At 41.1% G+C, this 22,724-nt stretch overlaps 1 protein-coding gene across 4 annotated transcripts in view; it reads right to left on the reverse strand.

The window, feature by feature from the left end:
• Positions 1 to 5,065: 5,065 nt before the first annotated feature.
• Positions 5,066 to 22,724, reverse strand: part of STRADB (STE20 related adaptor beta) — a 31,387-nt gene continuing 13,728 nt past the window's right edge. For all 4 annotated transcript variants that reach the window (XM_069983320.1, XM_069983317.1, XM_069983318.1 and 1 more), the window contains 9 exons: positions 20,910 to 21,012; positions 20,682 to 20,803; positions 20,282 to 20,390; positions 19,982 to 20,105; positions 16,819 to 16,990; positions 14,587 to 14,691; positions 12,305 to 12,549; positions 11,842 to 11,884; positions 5,066 to 10,377 (listed from right to left, as the gene is read on the reverse strand). In XM_069983320.1, the coding sequence (XP_069839421.1) occupies positions 10,228 to 10,377; positions 11,842 to 11,884; positions 12,305 to 12,549; positions 14,587 to 14,691; positions 16,819 to 16,990; positions 19,982 to 20,105; positions 20,282 to 20,390; positions 20,682 to 20,803; positions 20,910 to 21,012 (1,173 nt within the window). In that variant the 3' untranslated portion in view covers positions 5,066 to 10,227. The remainder of the gene's footprint in view (positions 10,378 to 11,841; positions 11,885 to 12,304; positions 12,550 to 14,586; positions 14,692 to 16,818; positions 16,991 to 19,981; positions 20,106 to 20,281; positions 20,391 to 20,681; positions 20,804 to 20,909; positions 21,013 to 22,724) is intronic.

The following is a 22,724-nucleotide window of genomic DNA, read 5'->3' on the forward strand; positions in this document are numbered from 1 at the left end:
TGACTGTACAGTATATGACAGGCTAATATTGTTACTACTGTATTTTTGTAATACCAAATAAATTGTTTCCTTCTATGTTTTGTTACTTTGAGATAATAAAAACTTTTTTGTAAATAATGATGACGCTTCATGATGGCATATTTTTTAGGGACAATTTGTAGCTTTTATTGGTGTTTTTCTAAGATGATCTTGCAAAATGATATGTATAGGGTTTTCAGATTTGCTTTTATAAAAACCTTTTTCTATAGTTTCAGTAAATGTACTTCTCTGATCACTTCTATAATATATTGGAAGACTTCTGTATTGCAATGTATTATGTCTGTGGTGAGACCTATGGCTGCCATGGAAATCGAAGGGTTTACATTGTGGTGATACCTGTATAATAAAGCTAGCACTTACAGCTGATACACCTGGCATAGTTCCTGTGCCTTCCCCATCAGTGTTTTTTTTAAAGCATACCTGTTATTATGCAGGTTTTCCAGACTGTCGTGCAGCCGCTCACTGGAAGCCACGAATATGTGCTTGCTGGGTGAGTTCCATGCATGAGCCCTACTGAATCAGAATAGGGCTCATACACTGAACTCGCCCTGTATGGAAGTATCCATGGTTATCAGGTTTTCTTCTGACAGGAGCGATTGCCCGCTGATTAGGAAAACATACATAATAACAGATGCAATTTATAAGAGGGGCTGCCTCTCCTTTCCTGAAGTTTACTGGAGTTTGCTCCTCCAGAACCTGTGCAGTAGGGCCTTAAAGCAACTCTGTACCCACAATCTGTCCCCCCCCCCAAACCACTTGTACCTTCAGATAGCTGCTTCCAATCCAAGATCTGTTGTTTTTTAGGACAATAACTGAATCACCTTCCGAACGGACCCCAGGACAGATCTTGGATTAAAAGCAGCAGGGGGGGGGGGGGGGTCAGATTGTGGGTACAGAGTTACTTTAAGTGTGATGTCAGGAGACAATCAGCAAGTATTTAATTATGACCTTAAAGGGGATTCCCATCTTTAGTTAATAAGTCATATATTAGTGTTTCTCAATGTGTCTATGCCTAGTACCCTGTAATCAAGTCATATAAAAAGTACTATAAACAGACAATCTGCCTTTGATTAAACAGGATGTGAATTTCAGGCTGCCTGGGATAATCTATAGACAATATAACTAGGGAGATGCAGTTCATGGTTTTCTGTTTTTAAATGTATTTTCAGGTGTGAAAAGTAATAACATACAACAACCTTCGGATCACATTTAATTTTCTGATCAAGCATGCATACAAATAAAACCAGTATTTTCTATACATATGCTTTTCATTACAATACACCAGATGTACAATAAAACAAACAAAAAAAACACATTACAAACAGGAGTATAGTTCATATTTTTTTTAAAGCTTATGGATATAAGGCACAAAAGGACTAGTGGTTTCCCTTCACTTCAAACAAGAACACATTATTTTTTGGTATCACATTTCACATTCATTTATCCAGTTAATCAGTTCTGACCAAATTCTCAACCCTGTTCCATCTGCATTTTTGTTTTAACTCAAGAGTGGGGATGGTCCGAACAGAGTTCGGTTCGGGTTCATATAAACCCAAACTCTTGGCAATGATTCCTGCTGTCTGCCCGCTCCGTGGAGAGGGTGGATACAGCCGGAGGACCGCCTGGAAAACTGGGATACAGCCATAGCCATAGGCTGTATCCCAGTTTTCCAGGCAGTCCTCCTGCTGTATCCACCCGCTGCACGGAGCGGGCAGACAGCGGGAATCTGATGCCGAGCGTTCGGATTTATATGAACCCGAACCTCGGCAGTTTCCGACCATCCCTACTCAAGAGATATGGGAGTTCACTAACTTAACAGAAAATGCTTTGGCTATGTTCCCACTTTGGTAACATATCAGGGGAATGTGGCTCTCTTTTAAAAAGGATGGCAGCTAATAAAGATCATCCTTAGTAGCCATCTGTTTAACATGACAGCCCCGTTTCCCTGATATGTTCACGAAATAGGAACATACAGTAGCCTAATATGCACAGTGTAAACCTGGCCTAAAAGTATAATGCTTAAATGCCATTGACACCTTGGAAACTTTTGCTTTGTACTTATAATGGAGTACAAAACATTTCCTCCATGTGGCTTCATTAAAAATGTTTACTTATGTATGTACCTTACTTGAGTAAGTATCTTCTACAGCCAATTATATCTCTAATACTGAGTTAGCAGAAACCCTGACAGACTTCTCTTTCTGTGAATAGCAGCTAAATGGTAGGAAATGTATAATAAAGACTACTGAGAATGTCACAATCGCTATCAGTTTTTACCTTGTTTGCAGTCATGAAAACATTTTTTCATGTATCCAGAATTTTGAGGATCTGCCACAACTGTATCTAGTATATGACTAAGTTCCCACTACATAAAAGTACGGCCCTTGTTGCCATTGGCAACAACGGGCGTACTTAATGAAGTGTGGAACATTGCCTCTTGTTCTATGGGATCCCGGACGGAGCGTATACACATTGTATACGCTTCGGCCAGGATCCCATGCACAAAGAACTATGAATTGTTCAGGTCCTGTCTATTGTGTCTATGGCTTGCTGTAATGTAATGTACAAAAAATTATGATTACAAACTAGAAACAGATTTAAAAACATAACACATTCCAGTACCTGACTCTGATGAGTAATAAAAATTCTAGTGTTAAATGACTTTTAATTAAATGAATAGAGCAGCAGCATGTATGAGCGGCCAATAATTCATAAATTCTATATGGGGCAATGTTCAGAAGTTGCATATACACACTGTTGCTCCATTCATTCAAGGGTTACCTTTTGATTTTGGGTAATCCCACCTTTAGGCTATGTTCACACTGCGTATGAGTCCGGCCGCATTTCGTACGCCGCCGTACATGTGTGTCTGAAACTACGGGCGTGGGAAAAATAGACATGCGGCCGGATGCATACGAACCGCGAACATACGCCCGTAGTACAGTTATGCTTCCCTAGCTTGTTTCGAAGCGATCTGAAACAGGTCATTTACTTGGAAATCTTCGCCCAGCCCAATAAAACTCACAGAACCTTTTGGATCGAAAAATCAAGTTCGATTTGGCTGAAATAAGTACTTCGTACGGGACCGCATGGAAATCCACGGCCGTGAGTTTCAAAATTTCCGTCCTCAAACAATGGTCTTGTTCATTTTTTCACTGCGCCGTATACGATCCGGCCGTAAGCTCATACGTAGTGTGCACTGTGCGGGCGTATATCGTATACTTTCAACAAACGCATCAACCTCAAAACTACCTGCGTATATTCGCAGTTCGCACTATGGATGGAATCATACGCAGTGTGAACATAGCCTAAAGAAGATATTAGGATTAAATTGATTTTCAGCTTCCAGTTACACTGACAATAGATATTTTGTGAATAGCGGAAAAAAGAAACACAGTATACAGGAAAGGTACATAGCTGTTCATTATAAAATGACTATTTTTTATTTACAGAAGACTGGACAATCCCTTTAATAATCTGTAAACTGAATCAATAAGTTCTGATCCAGAGGTATGTAGCCAGGAGTCTGTATGGAAGTCTCAAGCAACCACAGGTTATGGTCCTGAGATCTGTATATTTGCAAATAGTATGTTAGAAATATCCAGTTTAGGGTGCCTTCACACACACCGAATCAGCAGCAGATCCGCAGCAGATTTGATGGTGCAGATTTGATGCTGTGTTCAGTTATTTAGATCAAATCAGCTGCAGATCTGCAGCAGAAAATCCGCTGCGATACGGTGTGTGTGAAGCTACCCTTAATGTCAGTTCTTCCCGAAAAATGCTGCTCACAGGAGCCCTGCTGCTGAAGGGCAAGGGGGCTCGGCTACCCACTGTTGTTCCTTTAAAAAAAGGAATATTAATGCTAATTTTCCTTGTATGTAGGTTGGAACACTGTAATAAACTAGACACCCCTGATATCACTAGATGTAAACTGCAGCTGAGCTTAAAGGATTTTTCTTATTAAAGTCATCAATGGGACAGGTAAGGGGATCCTGTGTCTCTTTGGTTGAACAGAATTGGGGCAGAGATATATGCTGCTTCTCCATTCAGTTCTATGGGACTATACTCAGTGCTAACTCAGAGCTGGACTTTAGCTAGTAAAGGGGGTGGGGGTCCAAATAAGAACAAAGAGGGGATAATACAAGGGATTTTCATAACCAGAAACTAAAATCCCAACCATTGGGCCCTTTCTAAACAACAGAACTGAATCCAGCAAAACTTATAAAGTTATTCACATTTATCCAGAAAACAAATATGCAGGTTTTTTTCTTTTTTAGCAGTTCTACATGGATTCCTCTACTAAAGTCATAGTATTCACAAGATCAAAAGGGTTCTGCTGGCCTGTGCGTATCCTTTAAAATAACCTAAGAGCCTCTACTGAGCAGTGTCATGTCACTATACTCCACCTGCGGGATCTCAGCATCATGTAACCCCATGTAAGGCTTCACCAAGCTTCACAGGCTGAAAATGGCATTAAAGCGACTCTGTACCCACACTCTGTCCCTCCCAAACCGCTTGTACCTTCGGATAGCTGCTTTTAATCCAAGATCTGTCCTGGGGTCCGTTCGGCAGGTGATGTAGTTATTGTCCTAAAAAGCAACTTTTAAACTTGCAGCCCTGTGTCAAACGGCCGTGGCCAACAATATCTCTGCCCTAACTTTGCACCGCCTCTCCGTCCCTTCTCCCCACCTTCTTCGTCATAAGGAATGCCCCTAGAACATTTTCTCCTGTCTGAACATTGCACAGGTGCCATAACTATCCAGCCCATGTGCCGTCCTCTCACAGGTGATGAATAGTAGAAAATCTGCCTGGAGCATTCCTAATGATGAGGAGGGCGGGGAGGAGGGACAGAGAGGTTGTGCCAGCCTAATGCATACACAATCTAGGCCTCGACCGTTTGGCACAGGGCTGCCAGTTTAAAAGTTGTTTTTTAGGACAATAACTGCATCACCTGCCGAACGGACCCCAGGACAGATCTTGGATTAAAAGCAGCTAACCGAAGGTACAAGTGGTTTGGAGGGGGGGGGGGGGGGTCAGATTGTGGGTACAGAGTTGCTTTAAACAACGTCCGTTCCGCTGTTTTTACAACGTGGGAAAATAGCCTAAAGAGAGAAAAAGAATGTGAAAAGAAAATCATTCCATGCATCCACTGGTTTCTCTCTGAAAAACCACACAGCTTTAGCCACATGCCAGGTGGTCAAACAAATCTTCATACAGGTCTTGTACATCTATTAGTAATAATACCAATATCTTGGAATGAGTGCCCTAAAATTAGTGCCCTAAAATTTTTTACATGGCATATATACTAGATTAAATGTCTTTTTAGAGCTCCCAATCCCTAAAAGATAGATTTGGTTTCCGATATATATATATAAATAAATAAATCATACATATATATAATTAGTATTTAGCTGTTGGCTAAAATGTTGGCTTATTCCTGGGATAAGATGACAGCTTACAAGCACACGCACACTAAGGAAACTGAGCTTGATATCTGTATTTGCATTGGCACCTCCTAATACTTAACACTGTCCATGTCTGATTCTGTGTGAACATGCCCCAAAGCGACATAGAGATCCCAAAAAGCATTTATACAAGGGTAAAGTGACTGTACAGAGATCCTGCATATTGTCACAAAACAACCACAAAATGTTTGGTATTTTATTGGCTGTGTGGATGGGTGTATATACACTTTCATCAGCTGTGTCACCCAATCTCCCCATACATAAATATTCAGCTTTGTCACATTTTCATGTGTTTTGCTTGGATAGAGGAGAGAAGCCATACACATTGGACAGGTGACCCGTTCTGGCAAACAAGGTGTGTTAGAACAACTTTTGACCAACTTGTATGGCGGCGTTTATTCTGCTACAGTTCTTTTCAAGTTAATTTACCGAATCTTGATTTTTAATAAATACCTGTCATCAAAAATAACTTTTGATAATGTCATAAGGCATGTCAAAAATTATTGATCACAGCAGATCTCACTGCTGACACTGGCTGTAATTAGAAATTATAGCTGGGGAGAGCATGATGGCAGCGCAATCCACTTCCTGGCCGGATACTGATTTTGGTGACAGGTAAGATTTATATTACCTGCCAATAGATTGAACATCTGCTGAAAGAACCCAGCCTTACAATATGGCTGTCCATGGAATACCTGAATGGCCTAAAGCTGCCAAAAGAAGTGCTGCTGAATATTAATGGGTCTCTGTATCTAGAGCTAGGGACAAATACACAGATAAGAGGTAGAAAATGGAGTTAACATAAAATATATGCTTTGTCCCTTGACGCCTAAAAGCACCTACAACCTAAAAACATAATTCTGGCTAATCCAAATACCCACTTGTCATACAAGGGGGCAGGAAAATATAGTGATGACTCTGTGCAGTGATACTTATTGGTTGTCAGGGAAAGAAATGTAAAAGATATTGCCTTTCATCTTACTTCCAGCAGCACAGAAAGGAAAGGCCGCAGTACACTGTGAAGACACTGAAAACAGCACCATAAAGTGTGCAATAATGGTGGTGTATAGCTTTATCATGTGATCCCACTGAGAACTCCATTTTAATACAATAGTAGACAGCACAATCTTCCACAATACAATGCTTTTGGTATATGTGAAGGTGCTGCACACATAAATTCCCTTTTTAAGGGCATGTTCACACACACACTGTACGCTGCAGATTTTATGTGGAATAAGTCAATACACGTAAATAGCAGAACACATCAGATTCGCAGTGTATATAGTATGTGTGAACTAGAGAAGAGCGAACTTACAGTAAGTTTGGCCAAATCCAAACCTGATGGCTCTGCCTAGGGCTTTCTGGGAAACAAGGATACAATCCTAGCAGAACTATGGCTGTATCTATGTTTTCCAGGCAGCCCTAGGGATGCATCCGTCTTTTCTAAGTAGCAGGATGCAGGTAGCGATCAGGTTCAGGTTCGGCTGAACTTACTGTAAGTTCGCTCATCTTTAGTGTACGTACTTGTCACATCATCTGACAACAGGTTTACATAGGAAGCGTATAGATTTTACTCAGTAATTGTTCAGCATTCAGAGGGATCATTTCTGCCTAATACTATCCTGTCAGGCAACATACAAATATACAGTTTAGCACAACCTTCTCAGATCTGCTTTAGACATGACATAAGTAACATGATTGGATGTCGTGGGCAATCTTACTAGTTAAAAAAATCTCCCTATATATTTCCCTAGTAGTAAAAGTCTCCAGATTCAACAAGTGCTTATATACATATACCTCAGACAAAGCCATTTTCAGGTGACAGCAGTGTGATATCATCTACATGGAGTCCAGGACTCCATAGTGACTTGTTGGTCACAATTACATCACAACTGACAGATTATTCCAGCATAATTTTCCTTTACATTCTTTGATAACCGATATGATTAATCATGTAACTATTTGCTAACGATTTTGCAAAAAAAAAAAAAGAGCAAATGCGTTCAATCTATATAATATATGTCACTGATAAAAAGGGGAGATTTATATGAAAATGGGTCATTCAATTGAGAGAGCATGGTGCAAGTATTTACCTGCTGAGATGATCATAAGCAACCATTGCAATTATTAATACAGTGGTACCTCAGTTCTTGAAATTAATTGGTTCAGGAAGGCAGTTTGAGAACCAAGCAGTGTCTTCCAATAGGAAATAATGTAAATGTGTTTAATTGGTTCCAGCACCAACCAATAATTACCTAGAATACTCATTCATTACATTGATAAGTGCCCAATGTAATCACTACAGTACAGGACGGAACATCACTATACTGTACAGGACATTCCATTACAGAACAGCAATATACTGTACAGGACATTCCATTACAGAACAGCACTATATACATTCAAGAAAACCAGCAATTATAGTACAGTAGTCACCAACTCCTCCACAACTCCTTTACTGTATAGGTTCTCCCCCATCGCAGCACTGTAACAAATGGGAGATGGTGGTGCACTGACTGTACTACTACTGTACTATATATGCACTCCGCCAGTCTTATACAGTACAGGATGGGAGATTGTGGCGCACTGACTGTACTACTACTGTACTGTATATGCACTCCAGCAGTCTTATACAGTACAGGATGGGAGATTGTGGCGCACTGACTGTACTACTACTGTAATGTATATGCAACCCAGCAGTCTTGTACACTACTGTACAGGATGGGATATGGTGGTGCACTGACTGTACTACTACTGTACTGTATATGCACTCCAGCAATCTTATACAGTACTGGATGCGAGATGGTGGTGCACTGACTGTACTACTACTGTACTGTATATGCACTCCAGCAGTCTTATACAGTACAGGATAGGAGATGGTGGTGCACTGACTGTACTAGTACTGTACTGTATATGCACTCCAGCAGTCTTATACAGTACAGGATAGGAGATGGTGGTGCACTGACTGTACTAGTACTGTACTGTATATGCACTCCAGCAATCTTATACAGTACTGTACAGGATGGGAGATGGTGGTGCACTGACTGTAGTACTACTGTACTGTATATGCACTCCAGCAATCTTATACAGTACTGTACAGGATGGGAGATGGTGGAGCACTGGCTATACTACTACTGTACTGTACATGCACTCCAGCAGTCTTATACAGTACATGATGGGAGATGGTGGTGCACTGACTGTACTACTACTGTACTGTATATGAACTCCAGCAGTCTTATACAGTACAGGATGGGAGTTGGTGGTGCACTGACTGTACTACTACTGTACTGTATATGCACCCCAGCAGTCTTATACAGCACAGTAACAGATGGGAGATGGTGGTGCACTGACTGTACTACTACTGTACTGTTTGTGCACTCCAGCAATCTTATACAGCACAGTACTGCACTCACCAGTGCTAAACTCACCAGTTACAACCCACATTTCATGCTTGCAAAAACACTTAGATACTGAGCAAAGTTTGAATTCTGAACGTTACTTCCAGGTAATTTTTCATTTGAACACCGAGATATTACTGTACTTTAAAAGTTTGAGAAGCAAAGCAAACTTTCCTTGAAAATACTGTTTGAGTTCTGAGCAGTTTGAGAACCAAGGTACCACTGTACAGTATGTGTAAAAGCACATATAGTTAATGGCAACTTTTTTACGCAACCTTAAAAGTAATCTGTCAGCTCTATATCATGCTCTCAGCTCCAGACAGGCAAATAGCTGATAGCTTTTTTTTACATTAGCTGATGGCTGTTTGCAAAGTTGTAAAATTAACTTTTACTTTTAAGGTATTATTTATCTCCCAGTCAGCCATCTGCCCATGTCTGCAGCTCTAGGCATGATGTAAAGCTGACAGGTTCCCTTTAAGGTCACTACCTTGACGAGTTTGACCATCAGCATAAGGTGTATGGGGCTCTCCCGCCGACAGATGATGTCAGTGGGAAAAATCACACATAACCTCTTTGTTCTAGGAGAGATAAGCTGCAGCCAGAGCTCCCTTTCAAATATGATTATTTGTACATGGACTGCACCATTGTTTAAATATTCAGTTTAGAAGTGCTCTATGGTGCATTGAAATATGTTACAAAATTAAACACTTTACAGTTCCTTCAATATATTTACATAAAGGCTTAGCTTCCCCTCCTATGAAACTGTACTTACAAATCAGGTATTACTATGCCTACACGCAATAAGAATCGAAAATCGAGGATGAACATGCAATGCGGGGATGAACCGACCAGTGCTTCACTTTATCAATGCATACATGTAGGCATCAATAGTATATTAAAATACCTGACAATGTTTGGTTTTTCATACAAAACAGAAATACAAAGCGCTAAAATAAAAAAAAAATCAATCTTTGCAATACAAAAATAGCTAAATAATCATAAAGGTAAAAATAATACTTACTGAGTGATAAACTCAATGGCACAGTCATTGTCAGCAACACAATGATCACTAAACAATTAAAACCCTACATTTATGGCAGAAAGAACGTAAGTGGTGATTAGTGTAAATTCTGTGCACGACTTATCGATTCTCTGCAGTTTATAAGTGCAATATCTGCATATTCACATTATGCTCTCTGAGCATAAACCAAAAAAATACACACGTGTATATATAATTATATAAAAAGAAACTGAAGCCCTTACACTGCCTAGTAATACATATCATAAGGCAAACAAGGAGATTCCTTTTTCTTTAGTAAACGGTTTCAATGAAATGTCCATTCTTTAGCTTCATCTGTAGTTTTGTAAGAGTATTTCTTCATAATCAGTGGAAATGAACCAACTGAACTGTGCTTCCGATGTGGTGCCAGAGAGGGCAGCAGTGAGGGTATGGCGTCTTGTGTCTGCTCCCTTACCTAGGAAATTAGCACATACATACCATATGCCTCATTATACTCCTTTTCTATATGGTTATGGTAATTCAGGACAGAAGGCGGATTTGCCCCAATCAAAACAGTCAGACAAGAGATATAACTTATTACAATGCAAGGTAGGGTTATTATCCAAAGACTAAACATACTTTAACTGGTATGTTTTTTTTCCTATGCAGCAAACATAATCTAAGCCTCACCTCCACATGCTGTAGATGTTTCTTTGCCAGTGTATCTGGTAACTGTATCTAAGTAACACTAATATGAGGTCTCTAGAATTATACCATGAGAGTATAGTAGTTTAAGGATACCTATGATTCCACTTGCGCAACAGAAAAATCTTTCAAAAGTCCATCAAAAATCTTTCAAGAGTCCATTCTTAAAGGGAACCTGTCACCCCCCGTGCCGGGGTGACAGGCTCCCAACCCTCCGTTAGAGCCCCCTATACTCACCTAATCCCGCCGGGTCCCGCTTCTGGAGGTGGTCGGGTGATGAAGATCTCAGCCGCTGCAGCCCGACGCGCGCGGTGAGAGATGAGTCCACCACCCATAGAGAATGACAGGAGAGTCCAGCGCTCCATCATTCTCTATGGGTGTTGGACTCATCTCTCAGCGCGCGCGCCGGGCTGCAGCGGCTGAGATCTTCATCACCCGACAACCTCCAGAAGCGGGACCTGGCGAGATTAGGTGAGTATAGGGGGCTCTAACGGGGGGTCGGGAGCCTGTCACCCCGGCACGGGGGTGACAGGTTCCCTTTAAAGTATGTGGTGTATGGAACGACCAGAAGCACTATAGCTTGTATTATAAGTGTACGCTTTAAGAGCAGACTACGTACCTGCTAGAATTTTGAAAGAGCCTCCTGTCGCACTAACAGTATGATAGGCACCATTTAGAGAACTCCCAGTGCTTCTACTATGTCATCTATTTCATCCCAGCTCTGCTTGATCCATACATTTCATTACTGTGCAGGACTATGTGATTTCAATCTGCATTCTCTCCCAAATTTGCCATCACTTTCACATTGCATTAGTACAGCATCACATGGGCAGCCAGAGCCGCCAGAGCCAATAGCATTCTGCATTCTCTCCCTTTCAAATCTGCATCAAATGAGAAGCAAGAAGCACCAGAACCAGTAGCATCTCTACCTGCTGGAAGGACTGTTTAATAATCCTCAACCCTTGAAAAAAGCTAAGAGACCATAAGTACACAGTCAGGGAGGCGGACCTGTCATCAGATCCGTTATAACTGTCTGCATAATCATCATCAGTAATTCTAATGGGAATTCCAGGAACAAAAAAATGAGGTAATGCTAGCTGAATTATACATGGAATGCTTCATTAAACGTTAGCCACAATAATTGGTTTAAAGACAAACCATGGAGAGACATTGGAGCTTGTTTGTCTGTTTAAAACTGACTCAAAACAGACATGATAAAGATATAGGAACATACCTGCTTGAAAAATGGATGGGACAGTAACATGCCAGCGGATGGTCTACATGAACAAAGGGAAGACTTTATTAAAACAATTATCTTGGTACCTGTCAATTGCTTTATATCATACATATCCTTGCACAACATTTTGCTATCAATGCTAACAAAAGCAGTTTTAAACATGTGATAAAATATATAATCTAAAAGCTGCAAAACATAGGTTGACAAATAAATAAGGCTCTAGTGCCCAGGAGACATTGCTCAGCTTGTTGAAAGCCCGGGCCAACCCTCCTCTTTCTACTTATTCACTGACATTGTGTCACTGTGAATAAAAGGGGGGTAGGCATATGCAAGTTGGAATCGAGGGGGTGAACAAAGGCCCCGTTAAATGGAACTATCCTTAATGCTTGTTAACGGTAATCAGCCTGTGTAAAAGGGCCTGAAGAAGCACCACAGATACACATAAGAAAGACTGAGTTACCTTTTCTCAGGATCTTGCTGTAGGCAGATTTCCACCAGGTTTTGTAGAGCGGATGAGAATGTCCTAGGGGAGGGGGTTCTCAGCCTTTCGCTAGCCATGGTCTGAGTCATGCTTGCAGCAACAACACTCTCTCCGATACCTGAATCCACACCTGAGCGGGAGATCTTCATAGGGGAATCTTCACAGGGAAAAGTGTTACCATACAGAGGATTCTGTGGTGGACCTTTCAATTTTTGTAGCAGCATCTGATAATTGTATATAATATTAGTAATAAATCTATAAAAACACCAAACAAAGTATTTCAGGTAGCTATAGATGTTAAAAGCGTTCGCATCATAAAGCTTGGTGTATACATTAGATTATAGCTGGTCATGCTGCGTTTACACGTAACGATTATCGTGCGAATTTGCGCGATAACGGTTGAATTCGAACGATAATCGTATGTGTAAACGCAGCGAACGATCAAACGACGAGCGAGAAATCGTTAATTTTGATCTTTAAACAAGTTCTCAAATCATCGTTGGTCGTACGCAAAAATTTCGCTAATCACTTCGTGTAAACGGTCGTTGCAAAAGTCCGCCCGCAGCCCAGCCACGCATCCTACAGTCCCCTGCGACGGCTCGATTGCCCCCCTTACCGGCTCGATCGCCACCCCGCCGTCACTCCCGCCACGAGCATACTTTACCTGCTCGCCGTAGCGTTCCGTAGCGTAGCCGTAGGTGTTCGAAATTCCCGGCTCCCCTCTTCAGTGCATTGATTGGCTGAAGAGGGGAGCCGGGAATTTCAAACAGCTCCTCTTCAGCCAATCAGTGCACTGAAGAAGGGAGCGGGAATTTCGAACACCCGCTACGCCAAGCAGGTAAGGTATACTCCTGGCCGGGGCGGCGGGGGGATCGGGGCGGAGCCGGCGCAGGGCTGCGGGCTGGCAGGCTTTCGGCCAGCTTAAGCGATCTTAAAACGATCGCAAAACGATTTTTCCATACGATCTATCGTTCCGTCTAAACGCTGATCGTTATGGAAAACACATCGTTCTTGCGAAATCGTGCGATCGGGCCAATTATCGTCGTATGTTATCGTTGTAACATTATTATCCAATGTGTACCACCAGGGAAAACAAGGAACTGGGCATGTTCAACCTTTTGTTGTTCCAAGAGATAAGTGTCCTGATAGCTGCCCATCTCTTAAAGGGAACCAATCAGCCCGTTTGGGCTGATATGGTTCCCTTGAGCATTGTATAAAGCACCTGGAGCAGCAGCAGCAGCGTGCTCGCCGGGATGACTGACAGGCAGAGAGGCCAGTAACTGACCTCTCTGCCTGTCAATCATCCCCTCTGAGTGCGCTGACAGGCAGAGCGCAGTGAATAGATACGAGCGGGGAGCCGCCCACCATGACTACTTCCCCGCTCGTATCTAGTCACGAGCCGGGGAATAAAAGTCATTTTCTCCGTTATAAAGCACCTGCTGCGGCCGCGGTCGGTACGTGCCGGGGCCGCTCCAGGTGCTTTATACAATGCTCAAGGGAACCATATCAGCCCAAACGGGCAGATTGGTTCCCTTTAAAGGGGTTATCCCTTCCTACAAAAAATGGCCACTCTCTTCCAGAGACAACACTCTTGTCTCCAGTTTGGGTGGGTTTGTAAATTAGCTCCATTAAAGTGAAGAGCTGAATTGAAGTGGAGCTTAATTGCAAACCGCACCCAAGCTGGAGACAAGAGTGGTGCTGTCTCTGGGAGAAAGTGGCCATGTTTTTGCAGCGCTGGATAACCCCTTTAAAAGAATAGTTCCGCAAAAAACAAAACAAAAAAAAAACAACAGTCTTTCAAATCAACTGGTGCAAGAAAATGCCAGAGATTTGTAATTTACTTTAATTAAAAAATCACAAGCCTTCTGGTAATTATCAGCTGCTGTATGTCCTGCAGGAAGTGGTGTATTCTTTCCAGTCTGGAGAGCAGGAGAGGTTTTCTATAGGGATTTGCTGGATCTCCTATGGTTATCTGCTGTTCTGGACAGTTCATGACATTGATAGAGAAAGCAGCAGAAAGCACTGTGTGAGACTGGAAAAATACACCACTTCCTGCAGGGCATTCAGCAGCTGATAAGTACTGGAGCGTTACTTGTGTGTGCCAAAAAACTACTTTGTAAAACGCACCCATTTAGTCATGTGGGTGGTCCAGAGGTCCTATGTCCTGGCAGGAAATCTTCCTTATGGAGGAGTTATTACCAGCAAGATTTCCCACCAGCTGCGATTAGTTATGAGCTCCAGACCTGATCCGAGTTTCTTACCTGAGTGCGGTGCATGTCCATGAAAGGTACACGCCCAGTAGCTAATTCACAGGCAGTAATCCCAAGGCTGTATATGTCCGACTTCACATTGTATCCATGGAGGTCCTTAATAACAGTATGATACAGTATTTCTGATCAATACAAGCAAGCTAAGTAATTGTATTAATATAATCTTAAAGCAGGCAAAATCTCAAAAATTTGTTTTTACTGATTAGTGGTCATTAGAGGAAGGCTGGTCTGTGACCTTCAGCTACAGTTTTTTTAATATATTCATTTCACTTTTTACTGTAATGCTGCTGTACTGATCTCTTTCTAGGCGCCTCCTCTACATCATCCCAGATAGAACAAGGTCTCATCTTAGTTTTGTGCCTTTTAAAATATATTTGTGATTTTAAAATATAACTAGTAAAAGGAAAATTTGAAAAAAAAGTCACCAAATAAAACTCTTAAATATGTTTAACATAAAAACTTGATATAAACAATAGATCATTTTCTGATAAGTCATTCCCTTTACAGAACGTTTTTCTCGAAGGATCGGCAACATGCCATCTAGTGGCTGAGTTAGTCATTTTACAGCTCATAGTGCGACTAAAGTCCATCCAGCCTGTGATATGACAGGTTGTAAGTAAATTACACTGAATAAAATAAAGGTGAAAGCCCCTTGTCTCTTTTTGTCCACCCTCTACACTCATGACCCTTGGACAACCTTTGTAGAGAGTTGGACTCTGAAACTCTTCTTTGCATATATTGAGCTTGGGGACAGTTCATATTCTACCCTTTGTCTTATTCTTTGCTGTGGTAATGTTCTTATATGCTTTTTTATGTACATGCACTTATCTCCTTTTTTTTCTTTAAAAAAAATTGTAAAAAAAAAAAGAGAAAAATACGATAAGACTAGAGATGAGCGAACCTGGAGCATGCTCGAGTCGATCCGAACCCAAACTTTCGGCATTTAATTAGCGGTGGCTGCTGAAGTTGGATAAAGCCCTAAGGCTATGTGGAAAACATGGATATAGTCATTGGCTGTATCCATGTTTGATTAGCGGTGGCTGCTGAAGTTGGATAAAGCCCTAAGGCTATGTGGAAAACATGGATATAGTCATTGGCTGTATCCATGTTTTCCAAACAACCATAGAGCTTTATCCAACTTCAGCAGCCCCAGCTAATCAAATACCGAACGTTCGGGTTCGGATCGACTCGAATCCGAACCCGGTTCGCTCATCTCTAGATAAGACCTTTTCTAAAGAAACGATCATGTTTCCTTTGGGAAACTGAGGGGAATGTGTTTCATCTAATTCCTACTAATCACCCCTTATTTTAGAGTTCCTGACATTACTAACATTATCTGGTATAGACGCTAAGGGCCCTATTACACGGGAGGATTATCGTGCAAAAAAATTGTTAAATCGTTCGAATTTAAATGATAATCGTTCTGTGTAATTGCAGGCAACGATCGCAAAATCGTTCGTATGTCGATGATCGTTGATTTAGATCTGAACCTAAAATTATCGCTAATTGTTCACTGTAATTCCCCATTCGTTCGCTCAAGTTCTGCGTTTTTTCAATAATCGTTCAGAGTAATTGCACAATGTTTATTATTCCTTCTGATCCCAGAAAAACAAACGATCATAGTAACGATCGCAATAACGATCATAGTAACGATCGTAACTAACGATTATCGTTCTGTGTAATATGGTGAACGATTTCAGGTTAACGATAAACAATCTCGTTTGCAATCGTTTATCGTTAGTTATTAATCGTTAAAAATCGCTCAGTGTAATAGGACCCTAACTCTAATTCAGCAGTCAGAGCACCACTACAGGTAAGGTTATCATTAGAGATGAGAGAACCTCGAACATGCTCGAGTCCATCCGAACCCGAACTTTCGGCATTTGATTAGCGGTGGCTGCTGAACTTAGATAAAGCCCTAAGGCTATGTGGAAAACATGGATATAGTCATTGGCTGTATCCATGTTTTCCAGACAACCTTAGAGCTTTATCCAAGTTCAGCAGCCACCGCTAATCAAATGCCGAACGTTCCGGTTCAGATGGATTCGAGCATGCTCGAGGTTCGCTCATCTCTAGTTATCATCTCTGAGGGGTATATAATGTTTGGTACATGTATTGTACAGGCTATATATGTAGTTTACAATTGCCCATACAGCGCAACAGGAAAATGCATTGAATATATCAATAGTACAAATACTTGATGGTTGCTAGGAAAATACTGACCTGTCTTAGTAGCTCAGGACTCAACCAAGGAAGCATTGCAGTGCCAAAAGTAGGAAAATCATATGCCACCTTAGTACTTTCACCCCTTCTAACCATACTATAGAGGTGACCAAGCCCAGACAGAGATACAAGACCATCTTCTGAGATGAGGATGTGGCTCCCCTTCACACTCCTAAAAGACAATAACATTTACATTTTCAAATGAATTAAAATCTATTAATTTTAACATTGTAGATACTTTAGTCCTATCATGGTTTTATCTCTAAGGTTATGATTGCTGGTACAATGGCGGCAGTAGTGCAGATGACATCTTCTGTCCTGACTGCAGACTGCGATATTTATTGATTGATAAAGGGAGGCAGAAGTCTGAGTTCCATCCCCTGACTGTATAGGAATGCAGATATTCTAAGATATACTGGCATGTGTTCCTAGATGGCCCGTTGCCTTTAGTGAGCCATATTAAATGTAAATTATAGGAGTATATTAGAATTTTATAAATTACTGGGGCATAAAAATAGAAAAAAGCTATACTTACCTACCATCAGTCCCCCCCAGTGCCTGCTCGCCCGATCACTGGCTGACGTGAGACATTATTGTGGCCAGTGATTGGCTGAGCTGCAGGTCCTGCTCCAAGCACTTGTCTTGGAAGCAGGAAAAAGAAAGAAGTGTCAGGAGACCAGAAAGAGCCAAACAAGAGCTGCAGGGGACCAGTGTGGGATCAGGGGTAAGCATAGGCTTTTTTTTTTCTTATGGGACCCAAGCAATATATCAATATATATATATTTTTTTACTCTGGAATACTCCTTTAATGGTGACTACGTTCGGATTATATCATGAATGTATACTGTTTGTGTGTGTGACTCAAAAGCACAGCAGATTATGTTTTTGACACATAAACACTATGGCCCAGATTTATTAACGTGTCTACGACAAAACGTCTCATTTTTCCAAAGCAACCAATTGCAGATCAGCTTTAATTTTGTCTCAAAAAATTGACAAATCTGGCCTTATATCATCAGAAAATAGACCAACTATACTATGCCTCGCTAAAGTCAATGCTGGGAAGACATTTTGGTATATGTCCCAAACCTTTTCAAACAGGTTGCCCAGGTTTTATCAGAAATGGTAATGTGTAAGGGACCTAAGTTTCTGTTTAGTTTTTTTTTTTTAATTCTTAAATATATGATACACTCCCTTTGTTCTTCTGAAATCAGATTCACAAAAACAATGGAATTATAGAAAAGGGAGTCGTATGGAAACTACTAAATTCTTTCCCTCAAGGGCCTGTAGCAATTATGTTACATTTTGATCTATTCTGAGTGTTGACATTTGTCACTACTGAATTGTATCATAATCATTGTTATGGTGGTACAAAAAAATAGTAAATGCATCCTTACTAACTACGTGGTGGTCTTGTGGGGTTTATATATGTGGTCTTACTCATAGCTAGTGAATCAGAATATCTCGGGCCAATAACAATAGATAAAAATATGTCCTGCTAGTATTTGTCAGAGAGGGAAACTTTCCCTTTACCAAAGGATCTATTACTAGAGGTGAATTAGAATATACACATTTTTGATTTAAGGTAGTATGTGCTTCAAAGGTATTTTCTGGGAGTCTTCAGAAAGTCAATGTGTGATCAGAGGGATGAGTCGATTTGATTAGCGGGGGCTGCTGAACTTGGATAAAGCTCTAAGGTTGTCTGGAAAACATGGATACAGCCAATGACTATATCCATGATTTCCACATATCCTTAGGGCTTTATCCAACTTCAGCAGCCACCGCTAATGAAATGCCGAAAGTTCGGGTTCGGATCGACTCGAGCATGCTCGAGGTTCGCTCATCTCTAATGCTGACACTTTGTATCCCTGACAAGCAATTGCTTAGCAGAGCTGCGCCTCTGACATTTACACAATGAATGGGACCAGAAGCAGCTGTCACAGTTCAATCTGTACTGGTCATGCTGGATTACTGCAGCTCAGCAGTCGTCTCCCTTAGCAAGTGGGCAGCAAAACAACACTGGAGTGTGAGGTGGGAGGCCTGAGGTACTGGGACCCAGATACTATACTGGTAACATTGTTTATGTGCTACTTGTGTTTACAATGGCGTGTAAGTCTTGGCACAAACACTTTATTTCTCATGCAATTATACTGTACTGGTACTGTAAACTGTTTACTTCATTATTTGCACTTGCACTTTTGGGCTGCGTTCACACTACGTATATTTCAGTCAGTATATTTCAGTCAGTATTGCAACCAAAACCAGGAGTGGATTAAAAACACAGAAAGAATCTGTTCACACAATGTTGAAATTGAGTGGATGGCCGCCATATAACAGTAAATAACGGCCATTATTTCAATATAACAGCCGTTGTTCTAAAATAACAGCAAATATTTGCCATTTATTGGCGGCCATCCACTCAATTTCATCATTGTGTGAACAGATCCTTTCTGTGTTTTTAATCCACTCCTGGTTTTGGTTGCAATACTGACTGAAATATACTGACTGAAATATATATATACTGACTGAAATATACGTAGTGTAAACGCAGCCTTAGGGTAAATTCACACGGGCGTCTCGCACAAGAAATCCGCAGCTAATCCGCAATACACATATTATTCTTATTATTATTAATACATGTATTGCGGATTAGCTGCGGATTTCTTATGCGAGACGCCCGTGTGAATTTACCCTTAAGCAACATATACCATGTCCCGACAATACGGTCTCCCACCTCCAAAGGCTTGTTTTTCATTATGTTTTTTCTTGTGATGGATTCAAATAAAGATTTATTATTATTCTATATTTGGAAATATGTTTATTTACTCCTTGTGACATAGCATACCGTATATAGGTATATTGATTGTTAGTAGTGGGTATTCGGTGTATAAGTGACTAAGGTTATATAGCTATACTGGTCCTGGATATTATGGGTGTTTTTATCTTTCATTCACTTCAGTGGGGCTGCACAGAAACCTGACAGCACTGCTACCCAGTAAACAGAGCCAACTGTATCTGGCCTTGTTCACTGTGTATATGCCATCTGCGAGAAGCTGATTGGTGGAAGGTGCCTTGTGTCAGACACCCCCATCAGACATTAATGGCCTATCCTGAAAACTCCCAGAAAACCCCTCTAAGATAAATATATTGCACTAACTCCTACCTGTGAATATATCCGTTCTGGTGTAAATAATTTAACCCTTTTAACGTTCCATACAAAATGTTTGCTATTAAAAGTTCACTCATGCCATCCGGATAATAAGTCTTCATGAGACTGCTGGCAGAACCTACAAAGATAAGATATAGTCACTACAAAAATTCTTCATTCACTATACTTCATTAAGAAACTGACTGCTAAAGTTGTTAGTTTTCACCTCCTTAACCCCTTTCAGTGAAGCGCCACAGCCCATTCATATATATATATGTGTGTGTGTGTGTATGTATGTATGTATATGCAACTCACCGTATGCCATGAAAGGGTTAACAACCCAAAGCCATGTTCCAACAGTAAACATTTTCCAAGAAACCATAATGCTATGGTGCTGAAAAAATGATGACATAACAGCTTCATTCTGAAATACAGGAAGATGTATATTAGAACCATGAGGTGTGTATTAGAAAATGTTGCAAATAGCACAAGGGGGACTCAATTAGCTAAATGCAGTAGTCATTTGCCCAAAAATTGGCAAATTTTTAACTCGTAAATAAAGGTGGGGTCTCTACAGCAGATATACTGTAATTTATGCTAGTAAATGTATATTATTATAAACCCACTTCAGACGGAACTTTATGAAATATTTGCCACAATTCTGAACCAAAACATAAACAAAAATAATTTAGAAATCTCTCCCATTATAATTTACCTGCAAAAATTGAAGGTGTTCATCAGAACAGTCATCCAGATCTGTGAGCTGTACTGTAACCAGAGCTCCAGTAGGAGTGTGGCGAGCGAGGTAGATTGTAGTTAAGTTATTGAATCTTTTTCCTACACAATTGATAAAAAGTTGAGGAGTAGCTGTCAAATGCTGCTTTTCTTTGTGTCTGGTGCTATCATTATATGATGATACGATATATACATGCAAGAAACCCACCAAGTTCCTGTTGAAGTTCATAGTTGTTGGCTTCATTGTATCGTACTGGCATCTCATGTCCTCCCAGCAAAGGAGGAATCCAGCACTGAGGCAGCTCACCTGCCTACAGAAATGAAGAATATGTTAACAGAACAGAGAACATTACATACGTGACCAGCATATGACAAGGAGAAAAATAAACTTTAAGTATAAACAGAAATTCACATAGAAAAGTTTAAAAATGACAATACAAATGTAGTTACCAAAAGGAAGTAACTATCACAGAGGCGTACCACACACTAAAATATCACTTTTTGATGTAAAGATGCCACAAAACATACAGCATCCAGGCTCACAAATTGTCCTGACCTAGTGCAGTTGCATCCCAGGACAACCAATTCCTGGTCACTTCGCCAAGACCTTCATTGTGCACAAATTACGATGAAGAACTCATAAGGGTGTATCCAACAGATAAAAAGGTACTAAACAGTTTTTTTTCGGATTCTGGTGTGTTTTTGACATGGGATCAGTTAAGAGGGAAATTTGGGTTGCCGGAGAAAACACGGTTTAAAGGACAACTCCGGCGGGACCCCCCCAAAAAAAAAACACAGAAACACACAGACACCATACTCACCATCCCTCCGGTGACGATCGCCACTCCATTCGGCCGCCGGCCGCCTCACCGTCACCTGCGTCCGCCGTCCAGCGATGTCTCCTTCTTCGGGTCCATGAGAGAGAAAAGGCTGCCAGCGCGCTTGCGCACCGGCAGCCTTTTCATTGGCTGGAGCGCATCACATGGCTTCCAGCAAGCTCAGCCAATCAGGGCTGAGCAAGCTGGAAGCCATGTGATGTGCTCCAGCCAATAAAAAGGCTGCTGGTGCGCATGTGCACCAGCAGCCTTTTCTCTCCCATTCACTCTCAATGAAGACGCCGAGGAGGAAGAAGACCCGGACCGCCCCCAACTCTGACATCACCCGACACCAGAGAAGAGGACCGTGACGACCGTAATAGGTAATGTATATATTCTTTAACTTCCGGGGTGGGGGGTCGGGGGTCGGAAAGTGGGGGAAGGGGGCCAGACCGGGTATTTAACCACATTACAAAGTTATATAACTTTGTAATGTGTGTTAAATAAGCCAAAAAAAATTTTCGCCGGAGTTGTCCTTTAAGTATATGCAAGTAAAACATGCAGTTAGGAGCACTAAGGAAAGTAATTATTTACAGGTCACAGAAAATAATTTGTGGAAATATTTACTAGAAAGTGAGAGTTCTAGATTAAAGGTGTCGGGTATATATACATTTTTGATAGGGTACCAAGAGAAGGGGAATCCACACAAAAGCACTAAGTTATGGGATAAGGATATTGCATTAATGAGTATGGAAGAATGGTTGAATATATGGAAGTGGGGGAGACAAGCATCATATAGTCACGATTATAGATTATCACAGTGGTTTATTCACTATAGGCTTTATTACACTCCGAGAATATTGGCAAAATTTGGTAGGGGTGATAGTAAGTGTCCAAAATGTGGGAAGAGTGATACTGTTTTTTTTCATTTGTTTTACGAGTGTAAACCAATTTGTGAGTTCTGGCACAAAATACTAGAAATGGTTAAAGGGGTTGTCCGGCGATAAAAAATTATTCACAGAATAACACACATTACAAAGTTATACAACTTTGTAATGTATGTTATGTCTGTGAATGGCCCCCTTCCCCGTGTTTCCCCCCACCCACGCTAGACCCGGAAGTGTGGTGCATTATACTCACCGCATATCGTGTCGTCCACGGTCTCCGATCGTCAGCAGTGACGTCTTCTTCGGGAGCTTGGCGGATCT

The sequence above is a fragment of the Dendropsophus ebraccatus genome, chromosome 9 (genome assembly GCF_027789765.1).
Source record: "Dendropsophus ebraccatus isolate aDenEbr1 chromosome 9, aDenEbr1.pat, whole genome shotgun sequence".
NCBI classification, from domain to species: Eukaryota; Metazoa; Chordata; class Amphibia; order Anura; family Hylidae; genus Dendropsophus; species Dendropsophus ebraccatus.